Source organism: Zalophus californianus, chromosome 17 (genome assembly GCF_009762305.2).
Source record: "Zalophus californianus isolate mZalCal1 chromosome 17, mZalCal1.pri.v2, whole genome shotgun sequence".
NCBI lineage: Eukaryota > Metazoa > Chordata > Mammalia > Carnivora > Otariidae > Zalophus > Zalophus californianus.
In genome coordinates, this window is record NC_045611.1 from 52086469 (window position 1) to 52103325 (window position 16857).

General features: G+C 55.0%; 2 protein-coding genes across 11 annotated transcripts in view; both read right to left on the reverse strand.

Annotated features, from left to right (window-relative positions):
- Positions 1 to 1740: 1740 nt before the first annotated feature.
- On the reverse strand, positions 1741 to 8287 carry CABP5 (calcium binding protein 5). Its single transcript, XM_027619823.1, has 6 exons — positions 8225 to 8287; positions 6792 to 6822; positions 6105 to 6248; positions 5150 to 5259; positions 2790 to 2937; positions 1741 to 1766 (listed from the first exon to the last, which is right to left on the reverse strand). Exons 1-6 carry the CDS (start codon positions 8285 to 8287, stop codon positions 1741 to 1743), a joined length of 522 nt encoding a protein of 173 aa, XP_027475624.1.
- A 3102-nt stretch (positions 8288 to 11389) lies between these two features.
- Positions 11390 to 16857, reverse strand: part of LIG1 (DNA ligase 1) — a 36136-nt gene continuing 30668 nt past the window's right edge. For 9 of the 10 annotated variants that reach the window (XM_027619194.2, XM_027619192.2, XM_027619191.2 and 6 more), the window contains 5 exons: positions 16265 to 16417; positions 14141 to 14194; positions 13461 to 13604; positions 11788 to 11880; positions 11390 to 11669 (listed from right to left, as the gene is read on the reverse strand). In XM_027619194.2, coding sequence (XP_027474995.2) covers positions 11586 to 11669; positions 11788 to 11880; positions 13461 to 13604; positions 14141 to 14194; positions 16265 to 16417 — 528 coding nt within the window. In that variant the 3' untranslated portion in view covers positions 11390 to 11585. Of the gene's footprint in view, positions 11670 to 11787; positions 11881 to 13460; positions 13605 to 13638; positions 13769 to 14140; positions 14195 to 16264; positions 16418 to 16857 lie in introns of those variants that run through there. The other variant, XM_027619195.2, reaches the window with a different exon arrangement.

Here is a 16857-nt window from a genome sequence, read left to right on the forward strand (position 1 = left end):
CTCAGCGAATATCACGTTGAATAGGTGAGTGAGTGAGCGAGTGGGATGGACAGATGGACAGGTGTATGGATGGAATGAGATGGAGCTGAGACAGGAGGCAGAAGCCATATTTTAAAGGATGATCTGGATTATGTCACTCCTCTGCTCAAAATCCTCCAAGGTCCTCAGACTGGCCTCTAAACATGCACGGTTTAACCCCTGATCCACCACCTACCCCTGTCCAGCCACCATGGCCTCTCACCATTCCTCCACCACAGTCAACTACATTCCTGCCTCAGGGCCTTTGCATTCACTCTACACTGTGTTGGAAGTGCTCTTCCCCTGGATATGCCCCTGGTGCTCAGTAGACTCCCTGATGCCCCCATGTGGAATGGGGACTCCTCCTCTTTCTCAGACCCCTTAAACCAGTTTCCTGCTCCATTTTTCTCCATATCTCTTACCATCTTCTACCATACCCATGTATTTTGCTCCATGTCTGTCTCCTCCTTTTATAACGTAAGCTCCCAGGAGGCGGGGATCCGTGTATTTCATTCACCGAGGGAGCCCCATGTTTGGAAGTGTGCCCACAGCAAGCACTTCATATGTTGCTGTTGAATAAATGAAGTGCAGGAGGGAAGGAAGACAGGAAGGAAGGAAGGGAGGGAGGGAGGGAGAACAAAAGGAAATTTTAATTTTAATTTTAATTTTATGAAACAAGGCTATTGAACCTGATGACCCTTTGTATATATCTACTTAGTGGGTTTCAAACGTGCAAAAAACCTGGCAGAAAGTGGGATATGAATCCTGTACTTCAGGGACCTTGTGTTCCTGGAGCATCCTGCTCGCAGACGGAGGTGAGGAGCAAGAGACCCTCCCATTTCAGGGCGCAGGTCAGCGTCAGGGTGTGAGGGCTGGCACAACGTCCCGCCTAACAGAGGCAGTCTCCCAGAGTGCCCAAGGCGGACGCACAGCGGGGCTGGGGTTCCCGGGAATGGTTTCCACAGCACCTGGCTGAGCCGAGAATTTGAGAACCCCCTCCCCCTCTCTTTACATGATGACATTTTGCAGGGGATTAATCTCCCCTCCTCCAGGGATCAGCTTGCTCTAAACCTTGGTAATCCAGATTTATGATTTAATTCAGTGGCCTGAGTATCTCACACAAGGAAAAGGAAGTAGGAGGCCGGAGGGAAAAAACAGACCGAGCTTCCGGGAAATCAACAAAACAGGCTAAGCTCACTTTGGAAGCCTCTTTAATTAACCATTTCCAAGCCCAGTCTTATCAGGAACCCCGTTTGTAACCCCAAGATTGGCATGCCTCTCTCTTACTGACAGAAAGAAACTGAGGAGCTCGGAAGCAACAACAGGGAAGGGTGGACTACGGGCTGAACTTTTTTGGGAGTCGGACCCAAGAGGGCGTTGGGGAAGAGACGCTGGTGGGTCACAGGCGTTGGGGATTACGCAGTCAAAAGATGTCATTAACCTTTGGAACTGGGGGAGTGGCACTGATGCTAGTCCCAATCTCATTTCCATACGTAGACTCTTCCTTCTTAATCTCATTCCAGAGAGGTGCCCCTCACCCCACCCCGCCATCCGGGCAAAGCGATCACTTTCGGGCTAGCCTCAGCGCATTCTCTGTGGGGCCAGTCACCACGCACCCTCCCACCCTCTCTCCTGGAAGGGCCCGGCGGGGGGATTTGGTCCTCAGCAAGTGCTTGATCCACGTGGGCCAGGTGGGGAGCAAACGGGGCTTCCAGAACCTCCTCAGCGAGACATCATCTTCACAAACTCTACAAAGAAAAGTCCCCGGTGAGGCATCTATCTGTGAGAACAGCGAGCATTCATTTTTGAGCCCTGACTGTGTGTGTCAGGGACCATGGGGGGTCTTCGGGAAAGTCCTTGACGACCCCGTGTACCTCCGTTTCTTCATCTCCAAATGGGGAGTCACAGGACTGCCATATACCTTCCATGGTCTTTCAGATGGTTAAACACGATCATGCTTATAGACACGGGGACTGCTCAATAATAACTGTGATTATCTGATTCCATCTTTTCGACCAATTCTGGAGGAGTAAATATCATTTTACAGACAAGCAAACAGAGGCCCGTGAGGTTGACCAGTGCGCCTGAGATCGCGTGGACGGTGAGTGGCAAAGCTTGGAAGGAACGCAGGGTGCCCCTGGCTCTGCTCCATGACTCCATGCCAGGTGAACTCCGGGGCCCCACCCCAGGTCCTGAGGTCAGTCTGTCCCTCCCCTGCCTGGGGATCTGTCTCCTACCTCATCCAGATTTCCAGTGATGCCCCCCGTACACCTGACTCTGGTGAGATCCAGCAGGCATCCAGCAATCATTTACTAAGTTGCAGTCATGCAATAAATATCTACCAAGCTTCCCTCTTGGGAATGAGAGAACAGATGGTTCAGAGAACATCCCTTACCGGCCTCCAGGATTTGACAGCCCGGGAGGTCAAACTCAACTCAAAGCAGCAAGGTCTGCAGTGATCACTCCCCTTGAAGGGAGAGGAGCAGACGATTCCCTAGGGATAGCTAAGACCTGAGAATGCACTGACGGGGAAGGTGCAGGAAGCAGACGGAAGGTCAGGGAGAAAGGAACAGGATTTTGAGGACACAGAACAGGGGCCAAGGGTGTCCCAGAGCACAGCGACTCAGAGAGAGGTTGTCGAAATGCGGAGTGGGTGGGGGGCAGACCATGGAGGCACTTGACTACTGGATTAAGAATTTAGCTTTTGTTGTGGCGCCTGGGTGGCTCAGCCGGTTAAGCGTCTGCCAGTAGCTGTCCCCAGGCGATGTCACCTTCAAAGTCGACGGTACCGTCTCCGTTCACGTCGGCCTCCTGCACAACCTCCGAGATCTCTCGGGGCGTGAGCTTCTCTCCCAGAAGCCTCTGCATGGCCTGCTGCAGCTCCCCGAGGGTGATCTCCCCGTCTCCGTTGGTGTCAAACTGAGCAGAACAGAGAGGTGATGTCAGCCACGAGCACAAGAGCGCTGTTTACTGACCATTTACCGTGGGTCAGGAACTAAGCTAAGGGCTCTTGCACGTGGCACACTGGCGTGTCAGCTCCCAGAAGGCGGGTCATCTGCACGGTCTTGTTCACTGCCCCGGGCCCAGCCCCCAAACAGTGCCTGCCACACGGCACGCACCAGATAAATATTGGCAGAATTAATTAACTGTTTTCAAGCCTCCACGCTGCACACCTTTAACCAATCATCAGAAAGTCCTGTACGTTCTATGTCCCGAGCAGGGGACACTGATGCTAACCTGGCCGAAGCCACAATCATCTCCTGCCTGGACTATCATGACAGCCCCCCTGATTGGTCCTCTGGCTCCCATCGTGGTCCACACATCAGGGCCTTGTGTTCATGTTCATTTAAAACAAATCAGGAGCCTGGGTGGCTCAGGGGGTTAAGCATCTGCCTTCAGCTCAGGTCAGGATGCCAGGGTCCTGGGATGGAGCCCCATGTCAGGCTCCCTGCTCAGTAGCGAGCCTGCTTCTTCCTCTCCCACTGCCACTCCCCCTGCTTGTGCTCTCTCTCTCTCTCAAACAAATAAAATCTTAAAAAAAAAAAAAAAAGGAAAAGGTAGATCCACACACCCAAGGTTTTCCAAAAGGAATGTTTCCCAGTAACTGATTTGTTTTTAAATTCAAACAAATTGAATTTATATTCTGTTGAATGTAAACAGAAATTAAATAAATAATCAAATTGAAACTAATCAAAATTAGGGGCGCCTGGGTGGCTCAGTCGTTAAGCATCTGCCTTCGGCTCAGGTCATGATCCCAGGGTCCTGGGATCGAGCCTCACATCGGGCTCCCTGCTCCGCGGGAAGCCTGCTTCTCCCTCTCCCACTCCCCCTGCTTGTGTTCCCTCTCTCGCTGTGTCTCTCTCTGTCAAATAAATAAATAAAATCTCAAAAAAAAAAAGAAACTAATCAAAATTAGATAAAATGAAAAAAATGAGTTCCTCAGTCACACTTGCCATATATCGAGGCCTCGACATATATGGCCAGTGGCTGCATTTTGGACAGAGCGTTTCTGAGATCCCAGGAAGTTTTGCTGGACAATGCAGCTCTGGACCTTTATGTGAAGCTGGGACAGAAAAAAATCACACAGCTGGTAGGGGAAGATCTTCCTGGGATTTGGACCCATGTTTGCACAGCTCCAAAGTCTTTCCTTCCAAAGGCTACACTATTGTTTATTTTTGCCTCCTATATTGAAAGCTCTGAGGAAAGAGTTTTATTAATTAATTAATTTATTTATTTTTAAAGATTTTATTTATCTCTTTGAGAGAGAGAGAGCAAGACAGCGTGAGCTGGGGGAGAAGCAGAGGGAGAGGGACAGACTCTGCTGAGCGTGGAGCCCGACATGGGGCTTGATCCAAGACCCCAAGATCATGACCTGAGCCGAAACCAAGAGTCAGATGCTTAACCCACTGAGCCACCCAGGTGCCCCTGAGGAATGCATTTTATTAGGGGATGAAAGCGAATTTCAGCAAGCCCCTTACCCTCCCTGGGTCTCATTTTCTAAGCATCTCTACAGGTGGGTTAAACCAGATTATCTCTTTGTGTTTCCCTCTGGGATCTCAAGTTATTGGATTCCTTCTTCCCATTGTGGGCGTGGAGATTAGAGGTCCTAGCATGTGTTCTGGGGATGGCAGGACCTCGGGTAAGATTTGTAAATTCCATGAGCCTCAATGTCCTCGTATGCATAACTGCGGTAAGTGGCGGCTTACCCCTACTGTTCTTTTTTTTTTGTTTTTAAAGATTTTATTTATCTATTTGCGCGCGCGCGCGAGAGAGAGAGAGAGAGAGAGAGAGAAACAGCATGAGAGGGGAAAGGGTCAGAGGGAGAAGCAGGCTCCCTGCTGAGCCGGGAGCCTGATGTGGGACTCGATCCCCGAACCCCGGCATCATGACCTGAGCCGACTGAGCCACCCAGGCGCCCACCCCTACTGTTCTTTATGATGATTAAACTAGAGAATATATGTAGGGGACCTCGTGCCTTGCAAGTGTTTGGAAAACGTCATTTTCCTTCCCTATAAATCCCATTATAGTTTCCAAAAAACTTGGTTTGGGTGGGTTCCGTCCACACTTGAAGACCAATCGTAGACCCCTGGGGTTTCCTTCAAGCACCAACACCATGAAACTCTTAACTCACTTCCTTGAAGGCATCTCTCATCTCCTGGATACCGATCATCCCTGCTGTTTCTGCAAGCAGTTTGGGAGTCATGAGCTCCACAAAATCGTCGAAGTCGACACGGCCACCCACTGAGGACAGAAGAGGCAGGTCTAGTGAGATTCCACGTAACCAACCCCCCATGACCTCCCCGGACCCTTCAAAGTCTGTTCAAGAGGGAGACCTGCTCTGATCTCTCTGTCTTCTGAGAGCTTTCCCTCTCAGCCTGCCCGGGCCCCAGGGTCCCTCTAATCCCAACCCGGCTGGGCGGGTGCGTGGGGTGGAAGTCACTAGCTTTCCCTGTGACCTTAGGCAAACCTCTTAATTGGTTCAGATCTACATTTGCTCGTCTGTTGGTCTGTAGAAGGGGGAGCATGAATTCAGTGGGAGCCAAATCGCTTCCAGATAGGAACACGAGCCCATCTGTGTTCAACCTTGTTTCCTCCGTGGCACGCCCGGAAGCAAACCCCAAAGCAATTCTGTCCCAGCTTCCTTCTCAAAATGAGCTCTGAAATCCATCCCAAGTTTGCTTCCAGCGGCAAAGGTGGTTCCAATCTTGCCCTCGACTGATGCGTCTCAGTGGTCATGGTAGTGACCTCCAGCGATCATCGCTACTGGAGGCTAAGCCTGCCCTGCATCAGCTCCTTTATCAAAATCCCACAAGGAGTGACATCACCTCTGCCTGACAGGTGGGGAAACTGAGACTCAAGAGTGGGAGCTGACTCCACATTTCAAAGCACCACAATCAGCAAATGATAGAAGTGGGTCTTGGACCCAGATCTGCCTCTAAGAGTCGCCCTTTTATCCACTTCAAACGCTGCCTGCCTGAGTCCAGCCTGGATTGTTTGCTTCTAGACTCCTAGTGACCCCTACCCTCTTTCCCCTTCCATCATAGCCCACCCCCCACCCCCAGGGGTTCTTCCCGCCCTGGCCTCACAGTTCATGCGGATTTGCTGGCCCAGTTCAGTCAGCTCCATCTCCGTGGGCATGTAACCCATCGTCCTCATGAGATTCCCCAGATCCTTACAGGAGATGAACCCATCTCTGTCCTTGTCGAACTCAAGAAATGCTTCCTGAAGCTCTGAAAGTTAAGAGAGAAGAACTTTGGGGGAACCTGAAACAGTCCATGGGGAACACTGGCATCCCTTGAAACCATCAGGGAGGCACCAACTAGAGACTCCTCAAAGGAGAAGACATCTTTGAAAACCAAAATTTCAAGAAGGAGTGACGTATGAAATGCAGGTGGAGATTGCAACGTGCAAGATCGAAATGTGCAAGAGGAGTGATCCGTGAGACCGCAGAGCGACAGCACCGCGGTCCTGCAAACTCTGGGGTGAAATTATGGGAAACTTCCAAACCACCAAAAGAAAAACCAACAGTTTTGATTCGTCTTAAAACTCATGCTTGTGTCCCTCTTGGGTCTCTGAGACACTCAGGGAATGGGTGTGCCTTCTAAACACTTTGGGAGACTCCTAAGTGACCATGAAAAGGAGTTCCGCAAAATCACGGCTGAGTGGGAGGAGAGAGGGGCGTGAAGCTTTCGTGGGAAGGGTCTACCCTGAGACGCACAGAGAGCAGCCTAGTGGCGGATGACAGTGAGGCGGCATTTGGGGACAGAGGTTACCTTCGATCTCATCTTGTCCCAGGGGTCTTTCCTGGAAAGGAATGCGGGGGAGAGGGAATTTGGAGAAGGTCAGGGATCCAGTAGCCACTTCTCCAAATGCATCGTCCCCTCCCTCCTCCGAGCGACCCCTCCCCTTTCCTGTTTCTCCTCCACCTCCCCAACCTCTTTCTTCTCCCACCCGCCAGCCCCCCCCAACCCCCCCCCACCCCCGGCTCCCACCCCTGACTGCTTCTCGCCCTCTTCCTCATCACTTCCCATTTCCTCTCTCCCATCCCGGAATCTTGATCTCTCTCCCTCTGTCTTTCCTGAACAGACATCCATCCCATTGTGCTGCAAGAGGCCTTCGATGCCAGGGCATCCAATCCCCTCCTTTCTCCGGGACAAGAAAGCGAGGCTTGGAATCACAGCTAATGTGCTCAGAGTGCCAATTTCATTTAAACCTCAGAGGTAGGTCGGGGAGGTGGGACCAAACAGCATTCCCATCTTACTTGGGAGGAAACTGAGGAACAGAGAGGTTAAGGAAACAGCCTGAGGTCACACAGCTCCTAAGTGGCAGAGCCCCTCCCAGGGCAGGGAGACATTAAATCACTCCCTCGACGTCAGGTGCAGCGAGCGCTGAGATTTGAGTTCTGAGTCAAAATGCCTTCCACTACACCCCCTTGATTCTTGCCCCACCCACCCCATTCTTTCTCCCAAGGGTTAGAAGCCATTTGCGTGGGACCAGTGTTCAGTGGCATCCAGGCAGGATGATCATTGTGTACGGGGCACGCCACTTGGGGAGCCCCACCAGCCTCTGGGCTCTGCCTTTATCCTTGGAGCCTTCCCCCCCAGCTTCTCTTTCTTATCCCCTCCCCCGTCTCCCTCCCTCCCTCCCTCTCTCTGGTCATCTGAAAGCCTAACAAGGAAATGTAAGCCCCTTGGAATCAAAGCAACCTGACTGGACCCTGCCACTCAGTAACTGTGTAAGGCAAGGGGCTTTGTGCCTCTCAGCCTCAGTGCCTGCATCTGTGAAATGGGAACGCAAGGGTGGCCAACCTTACAAGGTGGTCCTGAGGATGAAATGACAGCAGGAAAGCACAGCCCGTTGCGCGGGGCCGCGCACACCGCAGTGCCTTGGTTAAGTGGCAGCTAATGTCATCGTCGTCCTCGCTCTCTCTGGGTGTCCCCAGAAACGGGTGGTGACGGACAGGGACATCCCAGTTCCCCTTTTATTGGTGGGTCTTCTCCCTCTCTCCTTTTTGCTGCTGACGTCTGATTTCACCCTCACCCACCTCACCGGCCCACCGAGCTCCCCGAATTCTACTTTCTCAGTCACGCGCCCCTGCCTGTGCCCCCCTCACCGGCTCCTGGTCCCTTGCGCCTGTCACGCCCCTTCTTCCCCCCCCCCCCCCAGCTCCCTTCGCCTTGCCCTTCCGCCTTGTCCGCCACCTCACCCGCTGTTTCTCAGCGATGCCTTTCCTCAAGAAGATGCAGGCGGGGCCCATGGGAAACTGCATGGAGGGGCAGGGCAGGGTGCACCAGGCACCAGGCACCAGGCTCCGGTCGGCTCCCCCTCCTCCCTGGCCCCCTCCTTCCCGTCCACCTCGGCGGCTCGGCCTCCTTATCTTCCCTGGCACTCCTGTGCCAAGTCTTCCTGCCTCTCTGGGCCTCTCCCTCGGTCCTGGGGCCCGAGAGCTGTGACAGCTGGATCAGAAATCTCTCCCGGGGTTGGGGAGGGATCAGAGCTGTTCCTGCCTCCCCATCTGGCCTGAGTGAGGTGGAGGGGACACCAGTCTCAGCCTCTGACCTTTTATCCCCAGAATAGAACTGGATGGTTTTGAAACCGGGGATTAGAGCAGAGGGCACCCATTCACTCGCGTTCCAGCAAGCCTGCGGGGTGCTCACTCCAAGCCCCGGGGGTTGGGAGGGGATCCGGACAGGGAGCCAGAGTTCAAATCGGGGGGGAAGGGGTGCCCACCGAGGGGCAGCGGGGCCCCAGGGTGTTGGGGCCTGGGGAGGTGAGGATGCGCCGTGGGAGGGGAGCCCGGCGGGCCCTGCGAGAGCAGGAGCAGAGGAGGAGGCGTCTAACGCAGGTGCCGAGGATGTCCGCTCGCGGGGGCAGCACCGTGCCGGGCGTGGACACGGGGTCGGGGCGAGAAGGGCGGCCCCGCTGAGCGGGGTGGCGGTGCGGAAGGAGGAGTCTGTGGTGTTGGGTGGAGGCACTGGTTTGTACCGGCGGGTCTCTGTACCGAGAGGGATGTAACAGTAAACAGACATCACGGCGTGCACGGGCATGTTGGTACGAATGTCGTCGAGCTAAGAGGACACGGAAGCAGGGACACCTCTGGCTACCAGGGCTTGACTTCTAAATCCCGTTCTCCACGGAAAGGAGCCGAGTCCTGGGAGACAGGGCTGCTCCCACGTCTGGAGCAGGACAAGCATGAGCCTAAAATCTCTCGTGCCGTAAAGCAAGGACACAGCTGTGGGGTCACGGCAAGGAACACAGAGGTCAGCCTGAAGAAGCTCCAGTGACCATATCAGGGGCAATTTGAAAATCCAAATAAATCCCAACAGAGTATATAGGGTAACACAGGAAACCAGGAATCCGTACAGACAGCAATAAAAAAGTGCCAAGCTTGACAATGTTTATTTACATCGCACAAGGTATCCCCTTACAATATGCTAATTGCAAAGGAGGGTCACTTTATAGGGGCACCGAGCAGAGAGTATCTTAATGAAATGATTCAAATGGACATCATCGGTAATGTGACAAATCGAAATTACAAATTCGATTCATGCGCAATTATGAGTGAGCACCCCTGCCCCCCTCCCCTGCTGCCCTGCTCTGCACACACTCCCCAGGACTCAGCTCCGAGCGCCGTCTGCCCTTGATGGTTTCGACAAGTTCCAGAAGCATTGCACCAGGGGAAGATGTTCTAGCTGCCCTCCCCCATCCCGGCCCGCTCGCCCCAGCCTCATGCCTTCACCATCTGCCTCTCCAGCCATCAGCAGGATGTCGTCACTCCCAGACCTTCACTGCCTGCAGGATTAGGTTCCACACCCTCGAGGGGGCACGCGAGGCTCCCCACAAGTGGCACTCCGGGCACAGGGCCTCCTGCGAACCACTCGGACCAAATCCTGGCCCTCCATCTCCTAGATTGTGGACCTAGGGACAGTAACTTAACATCCCTGTGCCTCGGGCGCCTGGGTGGCTCAGATGGTTAAGCGTCTGCCTTCGGCTCAGGTCATGATCCCAGGGTCCTGGGATCGAGTCCCGCATCGGGCTCCCTGCTCCTTGGGAGCCTGCTTCTCCCTCTGCCTCTCTCTGTGTGTCTCTCGTGAATAAATAAATAAAATCTTTAAAAAAAAGAAATCCCTGTGCCTCAGTGTCCCCATCCGTCAAATGGGGTAATAAAAATTCCTATCCAGTGGGATTGTCGAGAGTGTCCTTGGTGAGTGAGGACGTCCCTGCCCAGCCCTGGTGGAGGGCCGGGCAGCCATGGCTGCTCAGGGCGCTGTGTTCACAGGGGTCTGCAGGGGCGGGGGAGGAAGAGCATGTCCCCGGCCCCCTTTCCTCAGGATGACTGGGTTCCATGCCTCAGGGAACCACGGGGCGGTACACAGAGCCAGACAGACGTGGGCATCCCCAGACACGTAGCACTCAACACCAATTATTTTGCCTTAAACATGTGGAGTTTGATAAATACGGATGCACATTAATTTGCTAGTCCTTTGAGGGAGAGCTGTATCAGTCAGGAACCCTTCTGGCCCTGAGACGCAAAAGCCATTTCACAGTGGGGTAGTCACACTGGATTACACATCGTAACTATTCCTTTACCCCGCCCCCCCAACCAGAAGCCCGCTGCTGCCCTTGGGTCACCGGTCCCTGAGACTCCTGGCTTGTTCCTCATGATCACAAGGTGGTGGCCCAGGCTCCAACCATCACATCCACAGTAGTTGAGGCAGGCAGGCAGGGCTGCTCAACCCGGTCTCCTTTTTGATCAGGAAAACCAGCACCGACTACATGCTGGGCATTGTGCCGGGGCTGGGGACCTATGGATGAGCAAACCTCACGGCTCAGGCCCCAGAACCAGCAGTCCCCAGTCAGTGGGCGGCAGAGCTGGGGGGGGCCTCACACAGTCACTGCACTGGCTCCCACGAGGATGGGGCCCAGTGCCAGGCTGCCGGGTCAGAACCCCGGTGCGGGCCTGGGTGCCACTTCCCTGCTCTGTGCTGCCCCCCCATCCGTGGAGCAGGGGCCCCCACACTGCCTGCCTGGCAGGAGTGCTGCAGGTTACTCAAGTTAACGTTCGCGGTCTAGGCCGCCACAGTCCCCTATGAGAGCCACTCACTGCCTGTGGCTGCCTATAGGAAAATTCATGAAAATGAAGTAAAATACGCAATGGCCCAGTTGTCAGGTGCACTGGCCGCATTTCCGGTGCTCACGGCCGCCTGCGGCTGGTGGCCGTCCTGCTTCCCAGCGTGGATGCAGGATGTTTCCAGCGCCGCGGAGCATTCTACAGGAAGGTGCTAGCACCCTGTCTGCCGCACACCACCCACGCGGGAGCTCCTGGAACTGTACCCCCAGAGCCCAGCACACACCCTGACATGACAATGGGTGTTCAATAATTATTTATTGAAAGAAATGAACAAATAAATCCCAGGCTCTGCTTAAGCCATCCCCTCACACACACACACACACACCCCCGCGACACTCCAAACCCACACGACCGCAACACCAGGTCTGCCAAGCAACAGGACACCGCTGTGTCCCCACCTCCGCGCCCCCTGCCCCCAGCCCCTGGGCGGGGGAGCCTAGTAGAAATCTTCTGGGTCGGAGTCCACGTCCGCGCCCTGCTGGTTCTGAATCTGACTCTGCTTCCTGTACAGGGAGGCCACCTGAGGAGAGCAGGCGGGAGGCAGCGGTCAGAAGGCCCAGCGTTCCCCCACCCCCTTCCAGAATCTGCCACCGAGAAGCTGGTCCAGCCAGGCAAGCCCACCCTGGCTGCAGGCTCACCTGGGCACTGGTGGTGGCCTCCTCGGGCTTCTTGTCTTCACGGACGCGGATAAAGCGAGGGAAGCGAAGGGAGACCCCCTTCTCACCATCCACCTGGGGGAGGGGGCGCAGATGGAGACCCTCGTGCGGGGGTCTAGCCCCCAGGCCACTCACAGCAGCAGGTCCCTGGCCCAGGTCTCCTCCCCGTGCCCGCCCCTCCTGCCTCGTTTCCCTGATCCATTCAATGGGGCTAAGTATAAAGATTAAATAAGGGAATAGAGCACTTAGGCCTGTACCTGGAGCATACTAAGTGCTTAAGGAACGCCAGTCCAGTAGCTGTGGTCTAGGCTGTTGTTCTGTTCTTACCCTCAGGCCCAAGAGGCAGGGCAGCAGAGCCGGGGTGCAGATTCGAGTACCAGATGGCAAGGTTCAAATCCCAGCCCCCAAATCAGGGGCTATGTGACCCCGGCCCAGTGACCTCGGCTCCCGGGCTCTACTTCCCCAGCTGTACACCGGGGACACTCAGTACTTCGTGAGGACGGCATGGTGCAAGCCAAGTGTGGGGCCTGTGAGCACGGCGCCTGCTTCGCACGGAAGCTCCGTAATGCTGGCCCTGCCACTTGTCACCGGGGGACCCTGACTGCTTACCATGGAGCCTAAGTGAGAAATTTTAAGACAGAAATTCCATTTAAGAATGTGAATTCTGGGGCGCCTGGACGGCTCAGTTTGGCTCAGGTCATGATCTCGGAGTCGTGAGGTTGAGCCCCACGCTGGGCTCTGCACTCGGCAGTGAGTCTGCTTGAGATTCTCGCCCTCTGCACCCCCCAACCCTGTGCTCTCTCTAAAATAAGTAAATCTTGGGGCGCCTGGGTGGCTCAGTGGTTAAGCGTCTGCCTTCGGCCCAGGTCATGGTCCCAGGGTCCTGGGATCGAGCCCCGCATCGGGCTCCCTGCTCCGCGGGAAGCCTGCTTCTCCCTCCCCCACTCCCCCTGCTTGTGTTCCCTCCCTCGCTGTGTCTCTCTCTGTCAAATAAATAAAATCTCTAAAAAATATAAAATAAAATAAGTAAATCTTAAAAAAAATAAAATAAAAACGAGTTCTGGCTTTAAATGGAAGTCCACTCCTACTCAGAAAAGCATATGCTAGCTAGATTTTGAAGGGTCAGAAGGAATCACAAAGGATGCACATTCTTAATTCAAGGTTTCTATTCCGGAGGAGAAGGTGAAGAGCTGCCCTAGCGCCAGGCTGACCCTCTAGCTGGCCCTGAGGGCTGAGCCACCAGTCAGAGAGATCAACCCGGGAATTTAAAAACTTGGTAGCGTGAAAATGAATTACGGTTGAGAAAGACGTGCCGCAGCTGAGGTCACTGCCCAGCAGGAAGTGTCCTAAAGCTTTTTATGCAGGAGAACTGTGTTTTCAAAAAATCACTGAGGAGCCGAAGGTGAGGTTATGGTACTAAAGGAAACAATTTCACTGTTTACTTTCTACATGTGGGGAATTTTTTTTTTTTTAAATGGAGACTTTGACCCCGTTACCTGACACCCAAATAAAATGCGAGCTCAAGCTTTCCTAGTTACTGTCAGCCCGGAGCACAGGCGTGGGCTCCATGACCCCCTGCTCCCCATCTCCCGTCTGGAAGGTCGACCCCGGGTCCCTCCTGCTGCCTGCAGCCCGTGGAACCCCCGGCTACTCACCAGGCCCCGGGCAGCAGGGTAGATGGGGGACAGGGACAGATCGGCACATTTCACCTCCCACACGGCACTGGGGTCCAGCCAGTGGTCGGGGGCCACGGCGCCGTCCGCCCGGACGTAAGAGCGTGGGGTGGGCAGCACCAGGGCCTGCGGGGAACAGCGGTGGGGAACAGCAACAGGAACAGCGGTGGGGAACAGGGTCTCCGGTCTCAAAGTCAAGGCCGGGGGTTGGGCGGTTGGGGAGAGAGGAAAGGAGGAGGAAAATGGGGAACGGGGCAGACGGTGACAGAGACATGCCTGAAGGTGAGAGCCTGGGCGGGGGTGGAGGGGAATGAGGGGAAGAAACGAGCCAGAGAGCCAGAGAGAGAACCAAAGAATGTCACAGAGACGGAGGCACCAACACACAGGAAAGGGAGTCGTACCCCCAAAACACCCGTGACCATGCCACAAACACTCCCAATTACCAGGGGCGTCCCCAGCCCTGTCGGGATTCACTCAGGGCTGCCACAGGGGCCCCTGCGGTAGTGCTCTCCCGCGACTCGCCCTCCGGCGGTGGAGGCTCCCTGACCCACGTCCTGGGCTAGCAGCTGCCAGACCTGGGACTTGACCCTGGCCACATGGGGCTCCCGGGCCAGCTCCAGCGCCCGCTGCCCCTGAGAGGGTGCAGAGGCCGCGCCGCTCACCTGGAGCCTCTGGTAATGCTCCTCCAGCTCCTCGTCACTGAAGCCAGTTCCGAGCTGCGGGGAGGACAGGGGATGTCAGAGGTTCGGGGTGTGGCCCGTGGCCGGGCATGTCCCCCCCCCGCCCCCGCCCCTGCAGACCCGGATCTGTGCATACCGGAGGCCCTCACCGCCCCCCCGCCCCGGCCTAACCAGAACCCACAGAAAACACAGTGGAAGTGGGGCGGGGGGCGGGGGGCACGCTGGGCGCAGAGCACAGACGGGGAACACCTCTCCCAGCGGCATCCCCCCTCCCCTGCCCACCTGCTGCCCTTCACTTGCCAGAACAGCCCTCACTCCGTCCACTCTGCCCCTGGCCCAGGTGCTGCTCCACTGGGCTCCCCCGCAGCCCACCTGCCCCAGAACAGGGTGTCCCCTCCGATCTCCACGCCGCCGAACATTTTCCCTCACCTACCCACATCGCCAAGCCTAACAAGAACTCGCTGCCGGCAAATGCAGCGAGACGCACGTCTTCAAACCACGGATATAAAATGCCAAGCGGAAAGCCCTTTTTGCATCGAGAGCCTTAAAGAGTGTCTCGGGCAGGTAGCTCTCTCAGAAAGCCGTTCTGGGTAAACACTGTAGATGGTGCCGGGTTGGTGCCCTGAGGTACTTGTGAATGGTTAAGACGACCTCCGTCATGGGTCACCTGGGCTAATAAGTACTGTGTGCAGCGCAGATTTACTCGTGAGAACAACGCCGGCCACAAGGGAACCAGCCAGCCGCAGGGAGCTGGTCCAGGACGCGGGGCGCACACATCTTTTTGAAAACTCTCCCACAAGCGTTTGTGAAAAATTCTGGGCCACTTCGCTAACGCAGAGTCAGGGGCTAGTTGAGGGAGGCCCCCTGACCGTCAGTTACAGGAAGAACCGGCCATTTCAGAGGCCACCCCAAGCCTCCGTGGTGGGCTCCCACAACAGAGGCCCCCACGGGGAAAGACGGACTCTGATCTCCTATGAGAAAGCGACCACCCCAGCAACTCAGCCCCCCAGAAACCATCCTCTCCCTGGACCGATGCTTTTTTTTCCCCCAATGGAAGAAACAACCCCTCCTACTGCCTCCTTCTTCTCCATAAAATAACATTCCTCTCCTTCGTGGGATGGGCCTATGGTTTCGCCACAGCTTGTGCGTCCCAAACTGCAATTCTCTGCTATTTCTGAATAAACCCATTTTTCCTGATAAAATAACGGACCGTTTTATTTTTAAGCTTAACACATTCAAATTGTGCTTCTAGAAGTCCTGAAGACAAGGGCAAACACTCTAATGTTTTTTAACACTATGTTACTTAAACGTATCTGACGGTATTTAAAACACGGTATTCATAAGACAAAAAGCAGGGGAAAAAAAATCCTGACATACAAAGATCGTAGCTTTGTAAAAGTATAAATAAGACGTTCCCTCAACTTTTACTAGTGGTTAGCTCTAGACACAGGAATTGTAGGTAATTGTTTATTCTGTTTCTGGGGCAAAAGCCTCACATTTGTTGGATCAAATGTATATATAGCTTTAACGTATACAGCTTTAAACAAAAACCAAAACCACTACATCTTTCAAGCTCCCCGTGGATGGGAGTGGGCCATGGAGCAAAATTCTGACCCACGCCACAGAAGGTGCTTCCTGGCTGAGGCTGATGCGGGTGACATACCCCTCTGCTCGGGGCCCTCCTCCTTCCTGCTGCTTGGAGCGTGCATGGCCAGGATGGCTGGAGCTCCTGCAGCCACATTATGAAGATGAGGTCGGAAGCGCATGACAATGTGCGGGGAGAGAAGCCTGGGTCCCCAGTGACATCAGAGAGCCAGCCACCGGCCCCCTCTTCAGACTTCTCATTACATGAGAGAAAAATAAATCCCTCGCAAGCCATCCTCATCTGCAGCTGAACTCAATTTCTGACATAGCTTCCTTACAACTTTTTATGATAGCGCATTTCTCTATGTGAAGCAAGAGTTACTTACGGGATCAGAAAAAGCACATAAAAACTAGAAAAAAAAAAAAAATCTTACACAGGACATGAGAGCGTCTTAGTTCCGCACCCCAGCCCTCCCCACCCCGCGATGGAGTGGAATCTATTTCCCTCCTGCCTCCCGGCACCTTGCATATGGCCTGGAGCTCCTCACTCTCCTCGTCGTAGGCAGCCAGCAGGAAGCCCCCATAGCGGCCGGCCCGCTTGCCACGGCCCAGGTAGGCGCCGATCACCACGAGGTCCAGGGTGTCGCCCACACCATCGAGGTAGTCCTTCTTCAGCTGGGGAGGGAAGGCAGGGGGTGAGGGGGCGCTGCTGAGGCGTGGACCTCCCTGCTGGAGGCTCACTGGTGGGTGGAGCAGGGTTGGGGTGAGCCTAAGGAGAGCTCCCGTAGAGAAGACCGAGGATGGCCACCGGGCTGAGGCTGGACCCGGGAGGAGCTTCTGGACTTCCAGGGTGCGTGGGAAAGAGGCGACCCGAGTAGGAAGAGCCAGCAGGACTGAGGGGACAAGTCAGATGGAGACCCTGGGGGTCCCCTTTGGGCCCCCCTCTCCCTCAGGACAGAGAGCCACTCCACTCACTCCTCCACACGGAGAACATTCATCACGTGTTCCGGAAACACTAAGTGCCAGGCAGGACTCAGCCTCGGGGATGCGGCAGGGAAAGTGTCCTAAGACAGGAAACGCTCACACCCTCCCAGCTGTTGGCAATTTGGGGGGGG